Genomic DNA, 18,519 nt, shown 5'->3' with positions numbered 1-18,519 from the left:
ATACCTCTTGAGCATCTTCTTCGAGGCAAACCATATTCCTGAATTTAATGCACACCAAGCCTCTGCCAGTGATCAGCAAACCCTCACCATGGCCAGTTTCTCACACCTGAACCTTGTTTTCAGTGAAAACAGTGACAACATACAGATCACCAGAGCTCAGATTTGATTCTTCCAGCTTACACACATACTAACCAGGAGCTACCTTAAGGATCAGCATTTCCACTGGTCTTTTACCAAAGCCAGGAAGGGTTTGGGAAGCATCTTCCCTTCCCTTTTTTATTAGCTACTGCCTAGGAGGTCTTTACTCATAAAATGTCCTTGCTTGCTACTGCCAAAATTTAAGCCCTAGTACTGCAACAAGATCTATGCTGAGTTCACAGTGTCACAGACTTGTTCTGTGACCTTTGACAGAGTACTTTATCACAAGCATTTACACAACTGGGGTTTCAGCAGCATATTTATAAGGTCCTATATGTTTAATTCCTGAGATTTCATTTCTATACATGCTAACTCTTTGACTGGGATAACTCAGCAGTCCACAAAAGGATGCATGGATACATCCTGCATGATGGCCTCCAGTTCTAACAAAAGCCCCTGGGAAAAAAGAAATATCCTTTGGCAAGGTTTTTTTTTCAAATGAAATATTACTTCTGGGAAAATTCTCCTTTCTGCTGACAGGAGTATTCCCAGCTAGACTAGCTCTGACAGTAAAACAAGAAAATAAACAAACACATTAGATTTGCTAGCTATGGTAAAGGACATAAAATGGTATACTGCAGGTTTTTAAGCTCAGATTGGCTGTAAACTTCAGATGTTTAAGTTGTTTGCTTCAATCTTGCCTCTAACACATTGGCAAGATTTCAGCATATCAAAAGCTCAGTCTCAAGACATACCCCCAGATATCCCAGTTTGGAATTCAAATAACATTCTGTAAGATAGCTCTGGGAAAAGAAACCCTCAGTGGTACAAAATGCAACTGTCTCTCCAAGCCCACATTTCTATTTGAATGTCCTTGTGACAGGACCTTAAGGTACTGAGAGAAGTCAGATGGAGGTGCTTTTACCTTTTGCTTCAAGCACTCCAAAACCACCAACAGCCTTTTGATCTTCAAAGGCTGTGTTATCGGACTGCAGAAAGCTTGGTTCTCCTATGGGAAACATGAAAATTGCAAACAATTCTCCTCCCTGCTCATTATGCCTGTGCATGGCACAGCCTTTCTTCCTTCCCTTACTCTCAGGCCAGCAGGGTTTCCCAAACTTACTACGATCTGTAGCTACAGAGGCTTCTTTGGATCCCTAGGAAATGTTCCTTTTTCTCATCACCTTTGAAACTCAGACGTGAGACTTTCTACAACTCTTCTCCACATCCTCACCTGTGCTGCAAAATCTCAGCTCACTGTCTCCTTCCTGCCTAATTCCTCCCCTAGGATCTTCCCCAAATCAGCTTGCTCAGGTGCTTTCTGGCACTGTCTTTGCCTCACCCTCGAAAGCCACTGTCAGACTCAATATTCAGTGGCAGACAGGACAACACAAGGAAACAGTCCTTTTCCCGCCGCACGGCCAAGTTCTTTGAGAAGAAAGGCCAGCAAAATACAGTTAAGGGGGATGAAATGGACACAGAAGGGATCAAATCCATCAGAGCTGCCAAGGCAGTTCGCCCAACAGAGATTTGTTTGTGGCAGTGACCACACTGCTGCCAGAAAAATCCCTTTGACCAGTGACTACAATTAACTCCACATCTCACTAATGCCAGACACCAGGGCTATTTGGAACGGTCCTAACTTCTTTGCTCTGTACAGAAGGAGTTGTTTCTGTACAATTCAATTGACTCTTGCTTTTGGTGCACCATGCTGTTGTTTGTACAGAGTTAGTGGAGAAGTGTTTAGTCTCAAACAAACAAAATCTTAATCCACTGCAGAAATGCTACACAAAAATCAGGAGAGAGGTTGGGATGCACTAAACACAGAACCTAGATGGCACAGGCACATCCTTTTACACTACTGCTCTGGTTTTGCCAGATTAAAGATCGAGTTATTTTTCGTTGCTTTGAACTCTTACGCTGCGATATCTAAGACCTGGCAGAATCCAATCTTCACTGTACTTAAACATCTTTTCTGAATCCTTATCTGGTCAGGTATGGTTTACAGAGGCTCACATCTTGGTTTTTGTCAGAGATAACAGCGGGGTTACGCAGGTCCAAACATAACTCTTCCTATCAGTAGTAAGTCTCAAGGAAACTCTGACTTGCAGCACTTTATAGTGAAGGGATCCCTAAATGATTCTTCTCTTCTCACAATCATTCAAGACCTTGAAAGTCCAAGGAGTAGCCTCAAATCTCTCATTCCCATAAATTTAACAGAGGTCACAGCATGGCCAATTCAGCTGAAAAGTGTTATTACAGAAAAACTTGATGACACATTTATGTTCACTGATGTCAACATCATTCTCTGGGTCTTTTAGCCGCACAGAGCATGCCTTATCCACAGAGACACTTCAGCAGACATATACAGTACCATGAGCAAAGTTAGAAGTGATGAATTCTCTGATTTATAACTTCTACTGAGAACAAGATGATAGAACATCTTAAATGTATGGGTGTTATTATATACACTGTGTAACTTTACTCAGCAGAGAAGGGTTGGGAAAGGGAAAAAAAGTATTTCTCATGCCTGAACTGGGGGGACACTTCTTTGAATGACCCTTGTTGCCTGTAAAGAATTGAGCTGACCTCTAACCAGTGCACAAAAACATTGAAGGTAGGGCTAGCTTTGGAGGTGCTAAGTGTGGATGTGGGTCTGTAATCCTTCTTGCTTTTAAGGATCACACATGGGAAGAAAGAGAGAGAGAGAGAGAGAGGGAAGAGCTTTTTTTCTTGACAGATTTAATCTTCTAAAGGCATCTCAAAATGCTGAGTTGACAGTGCACCTCCTAGAGAAAAAACACTTAGGTAGGCACAAGAAGCTGCTATAACTAAACTCATTAGTGATGAGGAGCTGGACAAACAAGCCAGATCCTCCTCCTTCCATTTTCTTTGGTGGCCAGCAACACTGGACACAGTAAGAGTCACTTGGTTATAACCCATTTAAAACAGAGGCTGCGTTAATCCACAACAGGCTGCAGGTGTGTGTCAGTGCTGTAACAGCCCTCAGCACTGATCTCAGTGTGAATCAGGAGCTTAAGCACACAGCCTAGATAAATATTAATTTCTTAATCTTCATTAGAAATCTGCCTTTCTAGCTGATTCACAGTGAAGTCACTGAGTCAGATGAAATCACTGCACACTAAACATCCTGTAAGGGATGTTTAGCCAAGGAAAAGACATTCAATTGCATTGTCATTAGTAGCAGTATATGGTTATTGTCCTTAAAGACAAGGCTCTTAGACTTAATCTATTTGTTTACAGTTGTATCTAATTGCTTACAGTTGAGTTTTCCTAAGAACTGGAAGCTCTTTTTCACTACACTTTGGTAGCACAAGATCAGGTTGCCTGCAGATGAATCAAAAGATTTGAGGATTGAAGGTGGTCCTGCCCAGTACTGGAGCTCTGTCAATACCAAGGACTCTCCTAAACTTCAAGGAGTTGTGGGTTATCTAATTCTAATGATGCACATTAGGAGACAGAATGTTATTTAATGAGAAAGTCACTGGCTGTGAAGATCAGCAGGCAATTTATCTATCAGGAAGAAAGTATTTTTTTAGATAGAAAACATGATGTTTCTCTATGTTAAATTCTATACAGCTCAAGGAAATGGGAAAGCTTGGTGATCTTATCCTTTTGATTTCCTCTACCAGTCTTCTGGAAGGACAAGTCCCATTAAATGAGGAGAAGAGTTTCTGGTTTCCTTGCCTTGTGTCACTCTCTGCTGTCCTACCTGTGGGACAAGGGCAGCAGAGCCTGCAGCAGAATTCACCACTGGCTCACTAAAATAAGTAAATAGCTGTCTGAGACTCCTCCTTCAACCATGCTCTCAGCCAGCCACAGATTTGGGGAGCCTGAAGTTGAGCCTTTACCTTTGAAAGTGGGGAAAAAGAGTTCCATTCCTAACAGTGGTTTTTACATTTTAGCTTATTATCTGCTCTCTTGGCTACCCCTTCTGGGGAGGTGACACTGCCCTTTATCTCATGATCACATGCATCTGTGGTGCTAGTTAAAGGCAGGGAATATTTTACTTAGAAGTCAGTTTTCTCCATTCATCAGTTACAAAACACATTTCTATCTAACAAAAGGTGTAATGTAACAGTAGTAAATCACATTTTTGTTTCTTGTACAGCTTTGCAGTAATGGTGCTTCTGTAGAAAATCCCTTGGAGACATCTGCAGATGATATTTCCAGCATTGCCAGTTTTATTGAGACAAAGCTCGCCATGTGCTGCTTAAAAATGAAGAGGCCTAGTGATGCTCTGACTCATGCACACAGGTAAGAATAAATATTGATTAGATACCCTTCTGAGACTGAGATAACAAAAATTAAACAAAACTATGAAAAATCTTGTGCAGGAAGGATCAGTCTAACATTGAGTTACAATAGCCACCTATGCATTTACTGCTTGCATAACTCAGTAGGTAAGGATGTGCAGGGAAGTCACAGACATAGTTCAGAGCACCCTTAAGATTGAAGCCAGACAAATATAAACATGCTCAGCCTTATACAACAGTAATGATATCAGAAGCTCTTGATCTTTTTCAAGCCAGATTAGGTCAGGGATGGCTTCAAATTAGTTTCATTATAGAATTCCTCATGGGCTCACTTCAGATACACATCAAAGACCAGCACCACCAGCAATGCATAAAGAAGCCAGAAACAAACCTTGGGCATGGTGGAGGTGAAATTCCCATTAGTTTCAGATGAGTTAGGATTTGGCTGGGTTTGTGCTGCCTTTAATTACCACTCAGGCATAACGATAGTTTGTTAAGGGCATGCATGTCCTGCCAGCAACACTTCATGAACTGAGGGCTCCGTTAACTTTTTTCCCTTGTATGAGATGTATTAGGATGGACATTGCAATTAGCACAGGGTAAGAAGTTTTTCATACCATCATCTCAAATAGAACTACAAAAGAGGAGTTACAACAGAAGGAGGCGGCACACGCCTCTGCCTAATGCACAGCAGGCAGTGGTGAAGAATAACATGTGGGTAAAGAAATGTGATGCCATCATGGCAGCAGGTTCATTCACCTACATGCAAAGTCATGAGAAGTCTGACTTAATGACAAGCTCTTCAGCTCCTGTCCCCATTCATCCACACCCCTTTCCCTTGTTTTCCCACACCCCTTGTTTGCAGAGCTATGCCTACCTTGAGTCCACGTCGTGGGGGGGTCCATCCTTCAGATGAGTTCCAAGCACCATCTGGGTTGGGGGTCTGAATGCCCATGAGTGCTTAGAGAACAGCATCTGCTTTCCCAGAGCACATCCAGTAGGCACACACTCCTTTCAGCTTGAGGATTCTGTTAGCTGAGCCTAAGCAAACCAAGTAGGGAAGACTATGAGATGCTTCTATAAAAAAATAAATCACCACCACCAACAAACCTGCACATCTCATCCAAACCCTAACCCAACCACATTTGTTCAGGGCTTCTCAAAGAACCTGTTAATGTAAGAAACAAAAAAGAACTATGTCAAGTTTGACTGTACTCTCAACTGTCAGAGAGATGGTAATGATCACTCTCTTTCGAACTGGGATTTCCAAGAACACTAAAATAAGGAAGCTGTTTGGACAGTATAAATATAACCAGAACAGGAAAGACTTTTCTTTACCTCCTTTAAATTATCTCACTTTCAAAATGCTAAGATGTGTTGACTCCAGGGCTACAGAAACGAAAGCTTATTCAGACATGCTTTGGATTCAATTGTCTTCAAACAGGAACAATGACCTACAGAGAAATAAATGGAGTTAGACTGAAATCACTGAAGTCCAAGTGCCGAGTGCTGCACTTTGGCTACGGCAATCCCATGCAGAGCTACAGGCTGGGGTCGGAGTGGCTGGAGAGCTCCCAAACAGAGAGACACCTGGGGGTGCTGATTGACAGCCACCTGAATATGAGCCAGCAGTGTGCCCAGGTGGCCAGGAGGGCCAATGGCATCCTGGCCTGCATTAGGAATAGTGTAGCCAGCAGGAGCAGGGAAGTCATTCTGCCCCTGTACTCTGCTTTTGTTAGGCCGCACTTTGAGTCCTGTGTCCAGTTCTGGGCCCCTCAGTTTAAGAAGGACATTGAAACACTTGAAGGTGTCCAGAGAAGGGCAACAAGGCTGGGGAGAGGCCTTGAACACAAGGCCTATGAGGAGAGGCTGAGGGAGCTGGAATTGCTTAGCCTGGAGAAGAGGAGGCTCAGGGGTGACCTCATTGCCCTCTACAACTACCTGAGGGGTGGTTGTAGCCAGGAAGGGGTTGGCCTCTTCTCCCAGGCAACCAGCACCAGAACAAGGGGACACAGTCTCAAGCTGCGCCTGGGGAGGTTTAGACTTGAGGTGAGGAGGAAGTTCTTCACCGAGCGAGTCATTCGGCATTGGAACGGGTTGCCCAGGGAGGTGGAGGAGTCATCGACCCTGGAGGCGTTCAAGGGGAGATTGGACGTGGCACTTGGTGCCATGGTCTAGGCATGGGGTCTGTGTTGATAGGTTGGACTCGATGATCCTCGAGGTCCTTTCCAACCTAAGTGATACTGTCATACTGTGAAAATCTTCACTCCTCTTTCCTAGCACAAAGCAAAATGGCAATCAGTAATGTCAATTTTCAATACAATTCATTCCATGACTTGCAGAATGGGAATACATCTACTGACCATGGTTGTCACGTTGTAAGATGCAAGAACTGATACAACAGCACACCAGTTAAAAGGAAAACAACTTTCTGAGGCATAATTAAGACAGACAAACCTTGAAATAGTCATTGTTCAAAAAGAACAAAGACATTGTGCTGACCTCCCCTACTACAATTAGCTCACTGGCAGCAGTTAGCTAGTGCCTATGGAATTTTTATTCTCATTGAGTTTTTATGTCATCACCACATTTGAATGGTTTGCTGGTAATCCTTTGGCATGAATCATGAATCCAAATTAAAATATCCATTTCTGCATTTATTTGCATTTACTGAACTATTCTTTCTTTAATGTCATGTAAATTTCACAGCTCCTGCATTCATTTCTGAAACTTTATTAGCCAAAAATCAGCTTTAATATTCTCACCCACAGCTGTATCAAATCTATGGAAGTGGGGTTTGCTAGAAAGGAATCTTTCCAAGATGTCACAACTAGAGAAAGAGAGAAAACAGAGAACAAGGCCAGCAGCTCATTTTAAAGAGCAGGCATCTTTAGAGGAATAGCTGTGCCATCCTTAAGAAAGAAAAGGGAGTACAATTTAGATCATCAACTTCAGATCGTGGACGAGAAGCCAAGTCTGGGTCGTTCTGAAGAGGAGTAATTGTATTCTCTGGCTTCCTAATATCAACATTTGAGGCTGCCTTTAGCATCCCTGGCACAACTGAGGACACTGGCTGGGTTCTGATCATTTGTCAGACCAATACAAAACATTTCCCCTTTGCAATCAAACACTATTAAAACCACTTCTCATCTGTCACAGCTCTGAACAAACGTGCCATGGATTGGCCTCACCAAGCAACATCTGCAGTAACCTACTTGACCACCACTTTTCATCATAAGATAGCCAGCAAAATAATTCCTAGGTTGAAGTCTGAAGCTATAAAATGAATCACACAATATTTACATGCCCTGGGGTCCTTTGGGCCCAGGCATTATGGCATACCAGGGTGTAAGGATCTTAATAACCCCATATGGCTTGCTGAGCAATTAGATTTTTCCCTTTGGTTGCAGAAGGCAATTTTCAATTCTAGCAGATGGCAAAACAGTGAAGGTCTGAGCAGTCAAGAACTGACTAAGAAACCTCAGATTAGTAGTTAGGCCTTATGTTGCTCAGCCTAATATTGTCAGGAGTTGAATGTTTGCCCCAAATGAAAATAATCTTGCTTCAGAGCACAGAATTTCAGCAAAGCAGCCCCTCAATTATGCCTGTTATTCAGAGGGCCAGGCCCAACAGAGAAATCCATAAAGCTGCTGCAGCTGCATGTGGAAAAGCAACCCCCAGTGCATCACACACTCAGCTCACCAACTGTTAAGTTTCATTTGGTTTGAAATTGGAGGGAGCAAAGCTGAACTCCATGACAACTGAAAATGGAGGATCCTTCAAAGCATGATATACACAACTTTCTCAATGAGACACTATATCCCCTTACAGTTTCTTTATCTTCCTTTTTCCCCCTCCAAGCAAGCTAAAATGAATCTGTATTGACACCATGAGCCTTGCTGGTTGCCCATGGGGAAATAACACAGAACCTTTCTGTTAGAAATGTGTTTTTTGGTGCTGCACTTACACTTCCTCAGCTGTTTTGCTCCTTGTGGCACACAAGGTCTGATCCAGGGATATGGCTTGATCCAGTTGCCTGAAGAGACTGCTGCTCATGCAGATCCTGCACATGGGTCAAGCACTAGAAAGTGTGATATGAGGTTAACACCACCTACCTGGCAGCAAGTGACAAGAAAGTATCTTGTTTTTTGTTTCTGACTGCTTTTGATCATTCCTGCCCAGCTGTCATTTGGCTGCTGGTGCCGTGGGAATCCTCTGCCAATAACTTTCTAAGCATGGGAACAGAGCTGCCCATCACAGGTGGAAAGTGACACCTCTTCCCAATGGGATTACCATCATGATACAGGAAGTCCACAGCTGGTCCTAGGATGTGCACTCTTAGCCTAGAAGAGGCTCAGGGGAGACCTTCTTGCTCTCTACAACTACCTGAAGGGAGGTTGTAGACAGGTGGGGGTTGGTCTCTTCTCCCAGGCAACCACCAACAGAACAAGAGGACACAATCTCAAGCTGTGCCAGGGGAGGTTTAGGCTGGATGTTAGGAAGTTCTTCACAGAAAGAGAGATTGGCCATTGGAATGGGCTGCCCAGGGAGGTGGTGCAGTCACCATCACTGGAGGTGCTTAAAAAGAGACTGGATGAGGCAGTTAGTGCCATGGGTTAGTTGATTAGATGGTGTTGGCTGATAGGTTGGACTTGATGATCTCTAAGATCTTTTCCAACATGGTTAATTCTGTATAAGTACCATCTTGAGGATGCCTGTGACCTGCCTCCTTCTCCCTGCTCTTCTTCCCTAGATCTGGAAATGGTGGTGTAAGGGCCAGGACAAAGAGAAAGTGGATATTGTGGCATGTTTCTTTAACTTCCTATCCCTATGTGATGCCTGAAAAATACTCATGATAATGAGCACTGCTGTATGGAGCTATTCAAAATCTTTGAGGGTTAGCAAAAGGTTTTTCTGTGTCCTTGCAGACTCTGCTCTGCAACATGACCTGACACCAGTTCCCTCCCTCCCTCCCTCCCAGAAAGGCAATGCATAGAGAATGGAGTAAATCTGTAAAGCTTTCTCTGCTACGCCTCTTTATGTGTTTGGTGGAAGGCAGGGCTCTCAAATACCTCTTGCAGAATTCCTAGGCAGACACATGAAGTAGAAAACAGCACCTCTGTTAAGTAGTATACGATTGCTTTAGTGATGACTTAACAGAGAGAATCTCGTAGGGAGGCACAGGGGGGGAAAACATCTAAACCAGCTGAAATCTTAGAGATTTAATTCTAAATCCTCTGCATCTTTTCCAGCAACTTTTCAAATACTTACAAAAGGTTTAAAATAATTGTTAATGACCAAGCTTTATGCAGTATCTGTCAGGAAAGGGCATATCAAAACTTGATCAGTGTTTTATAGTCAGGATAAGTCAGGATTCTTTATCTCGAGATCAATTCAGAGCTTTCCAAACAAAAATTCAATATTCAGCTATTTCTTCATTCCCCAGCTTCCTTATTTTGCACCTTTAAAACAGGACTATATTAAAGTAAGCTGATGAATGGAATTCCAGTGAAATATTAAATAATCAGGAATAAAGAATGCAATGATGCTATGACACCGTGCAGCCAGTCAGCATTACAATGGAGACAGTCTAGAAGAAGAGCTTAAGAAAAGCACAGAATTGTTTTAGGCAGAAGTGGGGAAAAAAATGAGAAACATAATGGCTGATGCTGCTAATCTGTGGGAAGCCTGTAGTGCAATGCATACTTTGCTCTAAACTCCTCTCCTCATCTCTTTACCTCCTCATAAAAAGGAAGAAAAAGAATTAGCAGCACCTAATTACTTTAGCAATTGTGCTAGGCATATTGCAATCTACATAACAGATGAGATATTATTAATACAAAGCTATTCCCTTGAGATTCTCTGGATAATAGAAACCAGAAGTACTCTTACAAAATAATTCCTTCTCATGCAGCATTTCAAACACTTCTACATACTTCAACTTTTTATTACTTTGTAAATGAGAAGCATTTTCTTTGGACTCTTGATTCTCAGTTTGGAATCACATGTTATTTCCAAGTTGGGGTATCAGTGACAGTTCCTATTTTGTGGTCCAAGACTTCCTCCCCTGAGGGCAAAGACCACATTCCCCTTGACTTTGATCATGCAATATTGCAAAAACATTTATCTATTTTAGCACTTACAAACTAGACACATTTCAGAGAAAACTACCTGCATCTTCTGCTTGATCTCTGCACAAAACACAAGCAGCACCTAATGAAGACACTGTGGTCGACCTTCAAGATAGCTTTGAGCAAGATGTACAGGGACATTTTCTTTGAGGAAAGAAATTAAATCCAGTGTGAAATAAAAGCTCCAACCACCTACAACACAGATGTAGGGGCCTCAGCATTAGCTTTTCTGGTCTACTGATGCTCTGCTTCTATATCTAATCACTTGCAAATGTAGATGTAACCATTTAAAGCTTTAGGCCTCCTCTGTGAGCCTGGGAGAGAGTGCCTGCAGAGTTAATTTAATTCACAAGTCTACAGCATCTCAGAGAGACTTTGAGCTTTACACTTGTTTTGAAAGCTCCTTCTGAAGGCCACAGACAGACAGTCACTGGGTGCTGATGCATACAGCAAAGGGAGTCACTGGGCTGCTGAAATACACTGGGGGGTTCCACAAATGTGCATTTAGAGCTGAATGTCTCTATAAATATGTCATAGACTCAAGGTTATCAATAAGCTAATGATTTGGTTATGAAATCAGTTTCGTGGTGATTAGTGGACTGAAATCACAAGGGCAGGAGTTTTAAAGTGAACATGATATTCAAAACTTTCAATGAGGAAACACAAGCCAGTTTGCAAGTTTTCTCTGTAACAGAATGTAGTGTTAACCTCTCTGCTAAGCTTGGAACTAGCTTTAAATACTCTATGAAACATGCCATGATAAATGTTTATATAGCATAAAATGATAAACATTAAACTCTGCATCCTAGAAGACACTAGATGTAACTTTTCTCCAGACAATGGAAGAAGTGCTGACCAGAGATGCCTGTCACTGGCTGCAGATCTCACAAGTGGAACTAACTAGATGCAGAAGGAGCTCTCACTCTTCCCCTCCCTCCGCTCTCATCAGAAGGCTGCCCTACCCTGACTGGCACTCTAACTACTTAGCTTATGCTAGTTTTAGCCTTCCATCTTTTTCTGATATTGACTTGGAGCCTGTAATTTGTTACAGCTGGAATTGCATCTGCTGAAGTTAAGGGGCTAAGAAACATGCCAAGGTCCACCCAAGTAGAACCTATCATTTCTACAGAAAGCATTTCAAAGTCTCCCAAGTTAATGTTAGAACACATTCTAGATGCACAGTTTGTCCAGGGAGATGAGTCGGACAACTCTCACTCACGTGTGTGGAGCTAGGGGTTAAGAAGAAGTTGTACTGCAGCATTCTTCCTTAGGTTATCTACAACATAGAATATTACCACAGGAACTATTTTCTAGAACAACACACAAATCCCTAATGAAACTGCATTTATGACATAACCTCAATAAAACAATTTACTAATGCTTGTTCACATATCACAGCTGTCAAAAGAGAGAGAGTTCATATTACATTTGAGACATGCAGTGCTGAGTTGTACAGAAGTAGTGTACACAGCATGTGCCAAACCACAGCTTGATTATTAGCAGCTTTTAACAATGCAAGAGAGAGAAATCTCAACTTCTCCATCTCTCTTCTCTTTTAAAGGAGCATTAGCAAGAACCCGACTCACTTCCGGAACCACATGCGCCAAGCTGCTGCATTTTGGCGCTTAGGGAGATACTCCGAAGCTGCAAGGTATGGTGGTGCTTGTGGATTTCCAATGGTTTCTCTACATCCCTTTCATTCCAGCTCTCAGTAGTAAAGACAGCATCTTATATCCAGGCTTGTCCAAAATCAGTGGGAGCTCTGCATTGGCTTTGTGTATACGATCTCACATGCAGCAGAGCTCCAATCCTCCCAGTTGGTGTAACAGGAATCATTCCAATGATGTCCCTAGCTGCAGTTTAGGCTAATGCCTGTAGGAGCATTTACTTGTTCTTGGGCATAGGACAGAGCCCTGATCAGATTCCAGGGGTGCTCTGGGGTTAAAAGCTACATGCACACAAGCATCTGCCACTCCCTGATTTCCCCATAACCCTGGGCAGAAGCTCAGGTGTGCTCCAAGGGTGGGGGGAGAGGGAGGAATAACAGTTTAAAACAACCAAAGCAAGCCCCACCAAGCCCCACAATCTCAGGGTACACTGTGGTATGCTGCAAAATATAGCCTGTGTGCAGCTGATGAGATTGCTGGTGTGAGCGGGAACTGCTGGCAGAAGAAAGTCTGCAAGCTCTGCTTGTATGCCTGCATTAATGCTGCCACAATCTTTAAGGTTCATCATGCAGCAGAAGTTTGTAACTACTTAAAATGCTTAAATGAAAGAAATGCAGGAGGAAATGCAACTGTGACTTATCACCACCACTACTACACTAACATTAGACACTCACAAAGGACTGTTCAGCTGAAGACCACAAGGTACATCGCAAAGTATTTCACAACTCATTAGCTAACTAATGGCAGAACAGTCAGTGTGAATTAGGCAAGAGACTGAGAGGGTCACTTTGCTCATCATTTAAGATGGATGCTAGTGGTAGAGCTCTGGAGCTATTAAAATAGCAGCAAAACAGTTTGCACAGGGAGAGGAAGACAACTGTATCCAAGCAGAGTTGTAGAGAGGATTTGGGAAGATGAACTTCCATTTTCTGTGCTGGACTTCAGCCAAAAACTTCAGGACAAGCTCTTCTTCTGCAGGACATACATTGAGATTATGTCAAAGGAATTCCCACTAGTTTACAGACATCAGGTCAGGGAGAAGAAATCGGTTCCTCGAGGCACAGAATCAGCTTTTCTGTATTTCTTCAGAAATATGATTTCAGATAAACCTGAAATATTCCACTTGACCATAACCCCACCCACTTTCCAAAAGAACAACTGGTCTGAATTAAGAAAATGAAACATTTTATTGAAGAACAGGGAAGTGGTGTGGTATTTCCCAGATCTCCTTTTACATCTCACTGATAACAGTCTCTCATTTATCCTGCTGGTGTGTTGATTGAAATAGAAATTGTCACCTGCTGAATAATCATCAACAGTTGAGGTGCACTGATCAGACAGACAGTTTAGAGCTGTGGTAAGAGAATGTGTGACAGGGAGGGAATTCTGCCTAGGATTTCAAACCCCAAAATCCACCACTTTCCCCAACAGCTGAAGTGATCTGAGTGGCATGGAGTCACTGTCCCTGGAGGTGTTCAAGGAGGGGACTGGATGTGGGACTTGGTGCCATGGTCTAGTAGTCATGAAGTCGTGGGTGACAGGTTGGAGTTGATGACCTTTGAGGTCTTTTCCAACCTTGTTGATTCTATCAATTGGTTTGGGTGCTGGGGTGGGCAGGATGGGTAAGGAAGACTTTCTTCTTGAAGCCAGGCTGAAGATATTTTTTTAAATAATCTCAATAATAGAGGGTTTGTTTTTTTACAATACATTGATATTTCCTAAGAAGCAATACATATAAATGCCTATACTTGAGAAGACAGTATGGAGCAAGGGGATGTTCATAAATATGAATCCCCCCCAAAAAAACCCAAAACACCAGTGGTTGGTGTTACTGCAGATCAGCAATCAGTGCATTTACTCCAGCAGCAGGCAAGAGGGAACTGCCTCAGCCTTTTTTTCCCCACACTGAGTAGCTTTCAGGAAACCAGATGATTTTAAATGAGATTATGTATTTTGTAGAGCAGAGGAACATTCTGACAGACTGAATCCAGAGTGGTTTCAAAAGCAGTGACTCTAGCAGTATTCAGAGTTCAGCCTAGTTTAACATAGTGTTATAGCAACTGTGCAGAGCTGCTTCTGCAGAGTGTGTTAAACTGAGCTTAGCGCTACTTCTGTCATCTCACTGGAGTCACTGGTCTTAGTCAAAGCCCACTGATGGTGCAGAATGTACTCTGCTCAGTGCAGACAGACCATGGCACACAGATGTTCAGCTGCAGTTTATGGAAATACAAACTTGTCATTTGTTTACATTTTGTTAAAATGACTTCAAGCCATCATTTATTTCTGCTTGCTTTTTGCCCAAGAACAAGGTCACTCAACTCTCTTTTTCTGCTTTCAAGTATCCTGTGCCTTTCCACTCCCTAGTCCATTCAATACATCCAGAACCCTGTACTGGATACATGAACAGGAGGGGCATGAGCAGCATGGATAATCACATTTCACTCAGCCTACTTATCAAGCTGAGATTCCCCTCAGATTTTGTCTCTGAGGGCACACCAGACTGAAGTCTTCATTCAGAGAAAGTCACAGGTTAGAGTAGGGGCAGTTGGCATTTAGGTTCCCCTCTGTGTAATTTTCACTAGTACAGCCCAGTTTCAGGAGAAGCAGCATATGAAACAGTCTGACTACAAGGACATCTGAATTAATTGAAGGAGTCTGACATGCCCATATCTACATGACTTCTGAATTTTGTCAGCTGCATAGTGATTCCTTTGGGATAGCACTGTGATAGGATGCCACTATGCAGAGTGCAGCCTAAGGCCATGTGGCATTGTAAAGCAATCCCAGAAACACCACTGTGGGGGTCACAGCATCTGCAAATGGGGAATTCCAAAGTGCTGCAACCACTGTCACTACAATGTCAGCTAGTAAATATTTTTCTCTCCAGCTGGTATCTCTGATGTCAGAAGATTGCTCTTGACAAATGAATATTTAAACCTCAGGAGGGAGAAAACCTATTTCAGTTGAGAGACCATCTTGCCCCTTCAACAAATGGACATAAATGCATTATATGTAAATTCAGTCAGGAAGTTATCAGGATGTATTAGAAGGTATTTAGGCTTAGGATCAGCCTCCAATAGCAGGTACTGGAAATACCCTCCAAGGGACACATGGTCACAGATGATTAAAAGATCATTTAATAATCAGAATGGAAAACTGAGGAAGGGGCCTTCAGCTCCCATCTGTCCCAAAACCAAGAAAATGCCTTTGGAGAAGGCCAAGAAAAACCTCAATCTTCCTGGCAGTATAAGGACTGCTACCTTAGGGAAAGAGGAAAGAAGAGATAGGGATGTGCAAGGGTAACCACAAGCTGCAGAAGCAGCTCAGAGGACCATACTAACTCTAGGGACAGAGCAGAAAACCCACCAGCTCTTTACTTTCAAGGACACAAGTGCTATGAAGGGAACATGCACCCAAGAGTGAGCCTCAAGGTTCCTAAAAGAAGAGTTAGCAGAGCCAATGTGTCCTTGAAGTCACCAAGCCCATGGGCTGTGACCCCACAGCTGCCTGTTACACGTCTGCAGGAGAAGGTCTAACCAGATAAGCAATAAGGCATGAAAGCAATTTTTCTTCGTTCCTCATGTAGTGCAGGCTCTTGTGGACACTGAACAGCCCTGAGTCAGTAAGAAGGTGACAATTTTATGTAACTTACAAAAAAATAAGGCTGGCTACCCATTTGTTTGAAAACTAGAGTTTGAAGTACAGAGGGGATTTGGCTTCTTTTACTCATTAAGCTGTATAGCTCTCATCTTCCTGCTAATCAAAATGCTGTGCTGATTTAACAGTGTCACTGTGTTCTGTGAAAAGCTTACGATAGCTCTTTTATCACCACTTAGAACACTAGTGACTTGAAATTAGTTGTATACATGTAAGGGAAAACAGACTGTCTGTCCCTCTGCCAGAACAAACAACTCCTACTCATCTGACTGCACAGAGGAAGGGTAAGCAATCCTCACAGAGAAAGAAGTTTAAGAATCTTAATAGCTGTGGTACAGCCGACTCAGCTTTTTTACATTCTTATTTATATAGATATAAAATAATCTAAATATTCCCATCAGCTGAGAGGCAAACTAAATCTGCCAGTAAACCTTAGCCCTGTACTTGGCACGGATCAGGCCACGTCTTGAACATTAGGTTCAGTTTGGGGCCCTTCACTGCAGGAAGGACACTGAGGTGCTGGATCATGTTCAGGGATGGTGAAGGGTTCACAGAACAAGGCTTATGAGGAGCAGCTGAGGGAACTGGGGTTGTTCAGGCTGGAGGAGGCTGAGGGGAGACCACCTACTCTCTAGAACTACATGAAAGGAGATTGCAGTGAGGTAGGGGTTGGTCTCTTCTCCCAAGTTAAGTAGCAACAGAAAGAGAAGAAATGGCCTCAGGTTGTGCCAGCAGAGGTTTAGACCAGACAGAAGAAAAAACTTCTTGACTGAAAGAGTGGCCAGGCATTGGAACAGGCTGTCCAGGGAGGTGGCTGAATCCCCATGCCTGGCAATATTCCACAGCACATGTAGCCATGGCTTTTCAGGACACGGTTTATCAGGCATGTGAGTGTTGGGCTGATGGTCGGCCTCAATGATCTTAGAGGTTCTTCCCAATCTCAGTGAGTCTGTGATTCTGAGAGGTCAGCTCTGTGTTCCCTTCAAGTCACACTTGAAAATGTAGGGAGAGCTAGGCTATTGATTTGTGTTAGCACGTGTGTCCAGTTTTGTTCTACAAAGCACACAGCTGTACCAAGGTAAGAGTTATGCAGAACTGGGGTGGGAAATACAAGCTCAGGGAGCCTGCCTCTTGCACCCATCGTCATGTCTGCCACCTGCCCTGGCACCTGCAAGATCTTCTCTAGGGAAACAGAGAGAGAGAGAGAGAGAGAGAGAGAGAGAGAGAGAGAGAGAGAGAGAGAGAGAGAGAGAGAGAGAGAGAGAGAGAGAGAGAGAGAGAGAGAACATTAGTCTTTAGAGTCAAGACTGCCCCAGTGTCAAACAGGAGCTGGCTCAGACAGGGCCATGGCAGAGGCAAAAGAAAGCCTTCAGGAATGTTTTCTTCCACAGCCCCTACCAGAATTAAATCCAAACATCGACACTAGGAGGTTATCTCCCAGACTTGGGAGCGTGAGGTCCAAAGAGCACAACAGGCACCAGCTAGAGCCCAGATGAAGCACAGAGCACATACCTCTGGAAGCTGCATGGCACCACTGTTGTGAGCAGTTCATTCCAGCATCCCATCTCTTGCCAGTCAGCTCAGCTGGGAAGCTAACACAGGCACTGGGGCCTCCCACACCTCCTGGGTTTTCTTATCACAGGCTTGTGTGGCTGCAGCGAATGATTTCGTTGTCCCCAGGCTGTTAGTGTCAGCAGCTGTCAGGCAGCAAAAGCTGCCTTGGACTCATTTCTTACAAGTCCTAAGCATGCCTGGAGATAGGCTGAGAGAGACGGTGGTGTGCTCCTGGCCTCCACGTATAGAAATCTGTCTTACTGTTCTGCACCACCAAGTGGCCAGATGGAGCAGGTATAGCAAGACATCTTTGGATCCAGGCTGACTACGTTACCCCAGATGGGTTTGGCTATCTTGTGGAAGTTTGTACTGGCCCTGACTAGCAACTAGGAAAAATAGTCTTTGAATATTAAGCCTCATGTTTTGAAAGAAGGAAGTCGAATGTTCTCTGGCATCTGCTAAAGGTGTGTCCGAAGGTTATCAGAAGTACTTCATCTCTCCTGTCTGATAGAGCTCTTTGATGGGCTGCACACCTGAAACCTGGGCATGTTTTAAGTACTTTGAATTAATAACTCAGAACTGGTGGATAGCTCTGTAAATGTGAGGCCAGTAGGTTTGAATATCAGTGAAGTGGTTGTGTCAGAGTAGGAACAGACTGCACATATCTAAGGGAAGATTTAGTTCCTGTTCGTAACAATATGTTACCCCCTGATACTGGGCCTGCTTTGGAATGTTTATTGTTAAATCCATGTATTTTTGGTTATATCTCATTAAGAGAATAATACAGCCTTGGAAAGTACATTCTGAAAGGGTATTACAACAGGATTGGGATTACTGTTTGTGAGACACTTTTAACTAGGGGGAAATTTCAAATTCAATTTACAGTAATGTCAAAGCACAATTAATATATAGGCAATGATCAGGGGAACATGCAGAAGTACACAGTGATAGCACTACATCAACAAATAAACTTTTGGTGCTAGTAATTAGGTACACAAGATTATTATATGTTTAATTGACTAAAGTGACAATTTGGAATTACATCTAGTCACATTTAATTGGATTTGGAACCTCTAGAGGAAAGGAAACGGAGAG

General features: G+C 43.1%; 1 protein-coding gene across 1 annotated transcript in view; it reads left to right on the top strand.

Moving 5' to 3' along the window:
- Positions 1 to 10,631: 10,631 nt before the first annotated feature.
- The window catches only part of LOC137456982 (spermatogenesis-associated protein 16-like), a 32,816-nt gene continuing 24,928 nt past the window's right edge, over positions 10,632 to 18,519 (top strand). The window contains exons 1-2 of the mRNA XM_068168676.1: positions 10,632 to 10,675; positions 12,108 to 12,197. Coding sequence (XP_068024777.1) covers positions 10,632 to 10,675; positions 12,108 to 12,197 — 134 coding nt within the window. The remainder of the gene's footprint in view (positions 10,676 to 12,107; positions 12,198 to 18,519) is intronic.

This window comes from Melanerpes formicivorus, unplaced genomic scaffold, assembly GCF_026170545.1.
Source record: "Melanerpes formicivorus ecotype bairdi unplaced genomic scaffold, bMelFor1.0.p_v2 SCAF_152, whole genome shotgun sequence".
In the NCBI taxonomy this organism is placed as follows: domain Eukaryota; kingdom Metazoa; phylum Chordata; class Aves; order Piciformes; family Picidae; genus Melanerpes; species Melanerpes formicivorus.
Note: the sequence above shows the minus strand (reverse complement) of the source record. Positions and strands in the feature narration are given on the sequence as shown.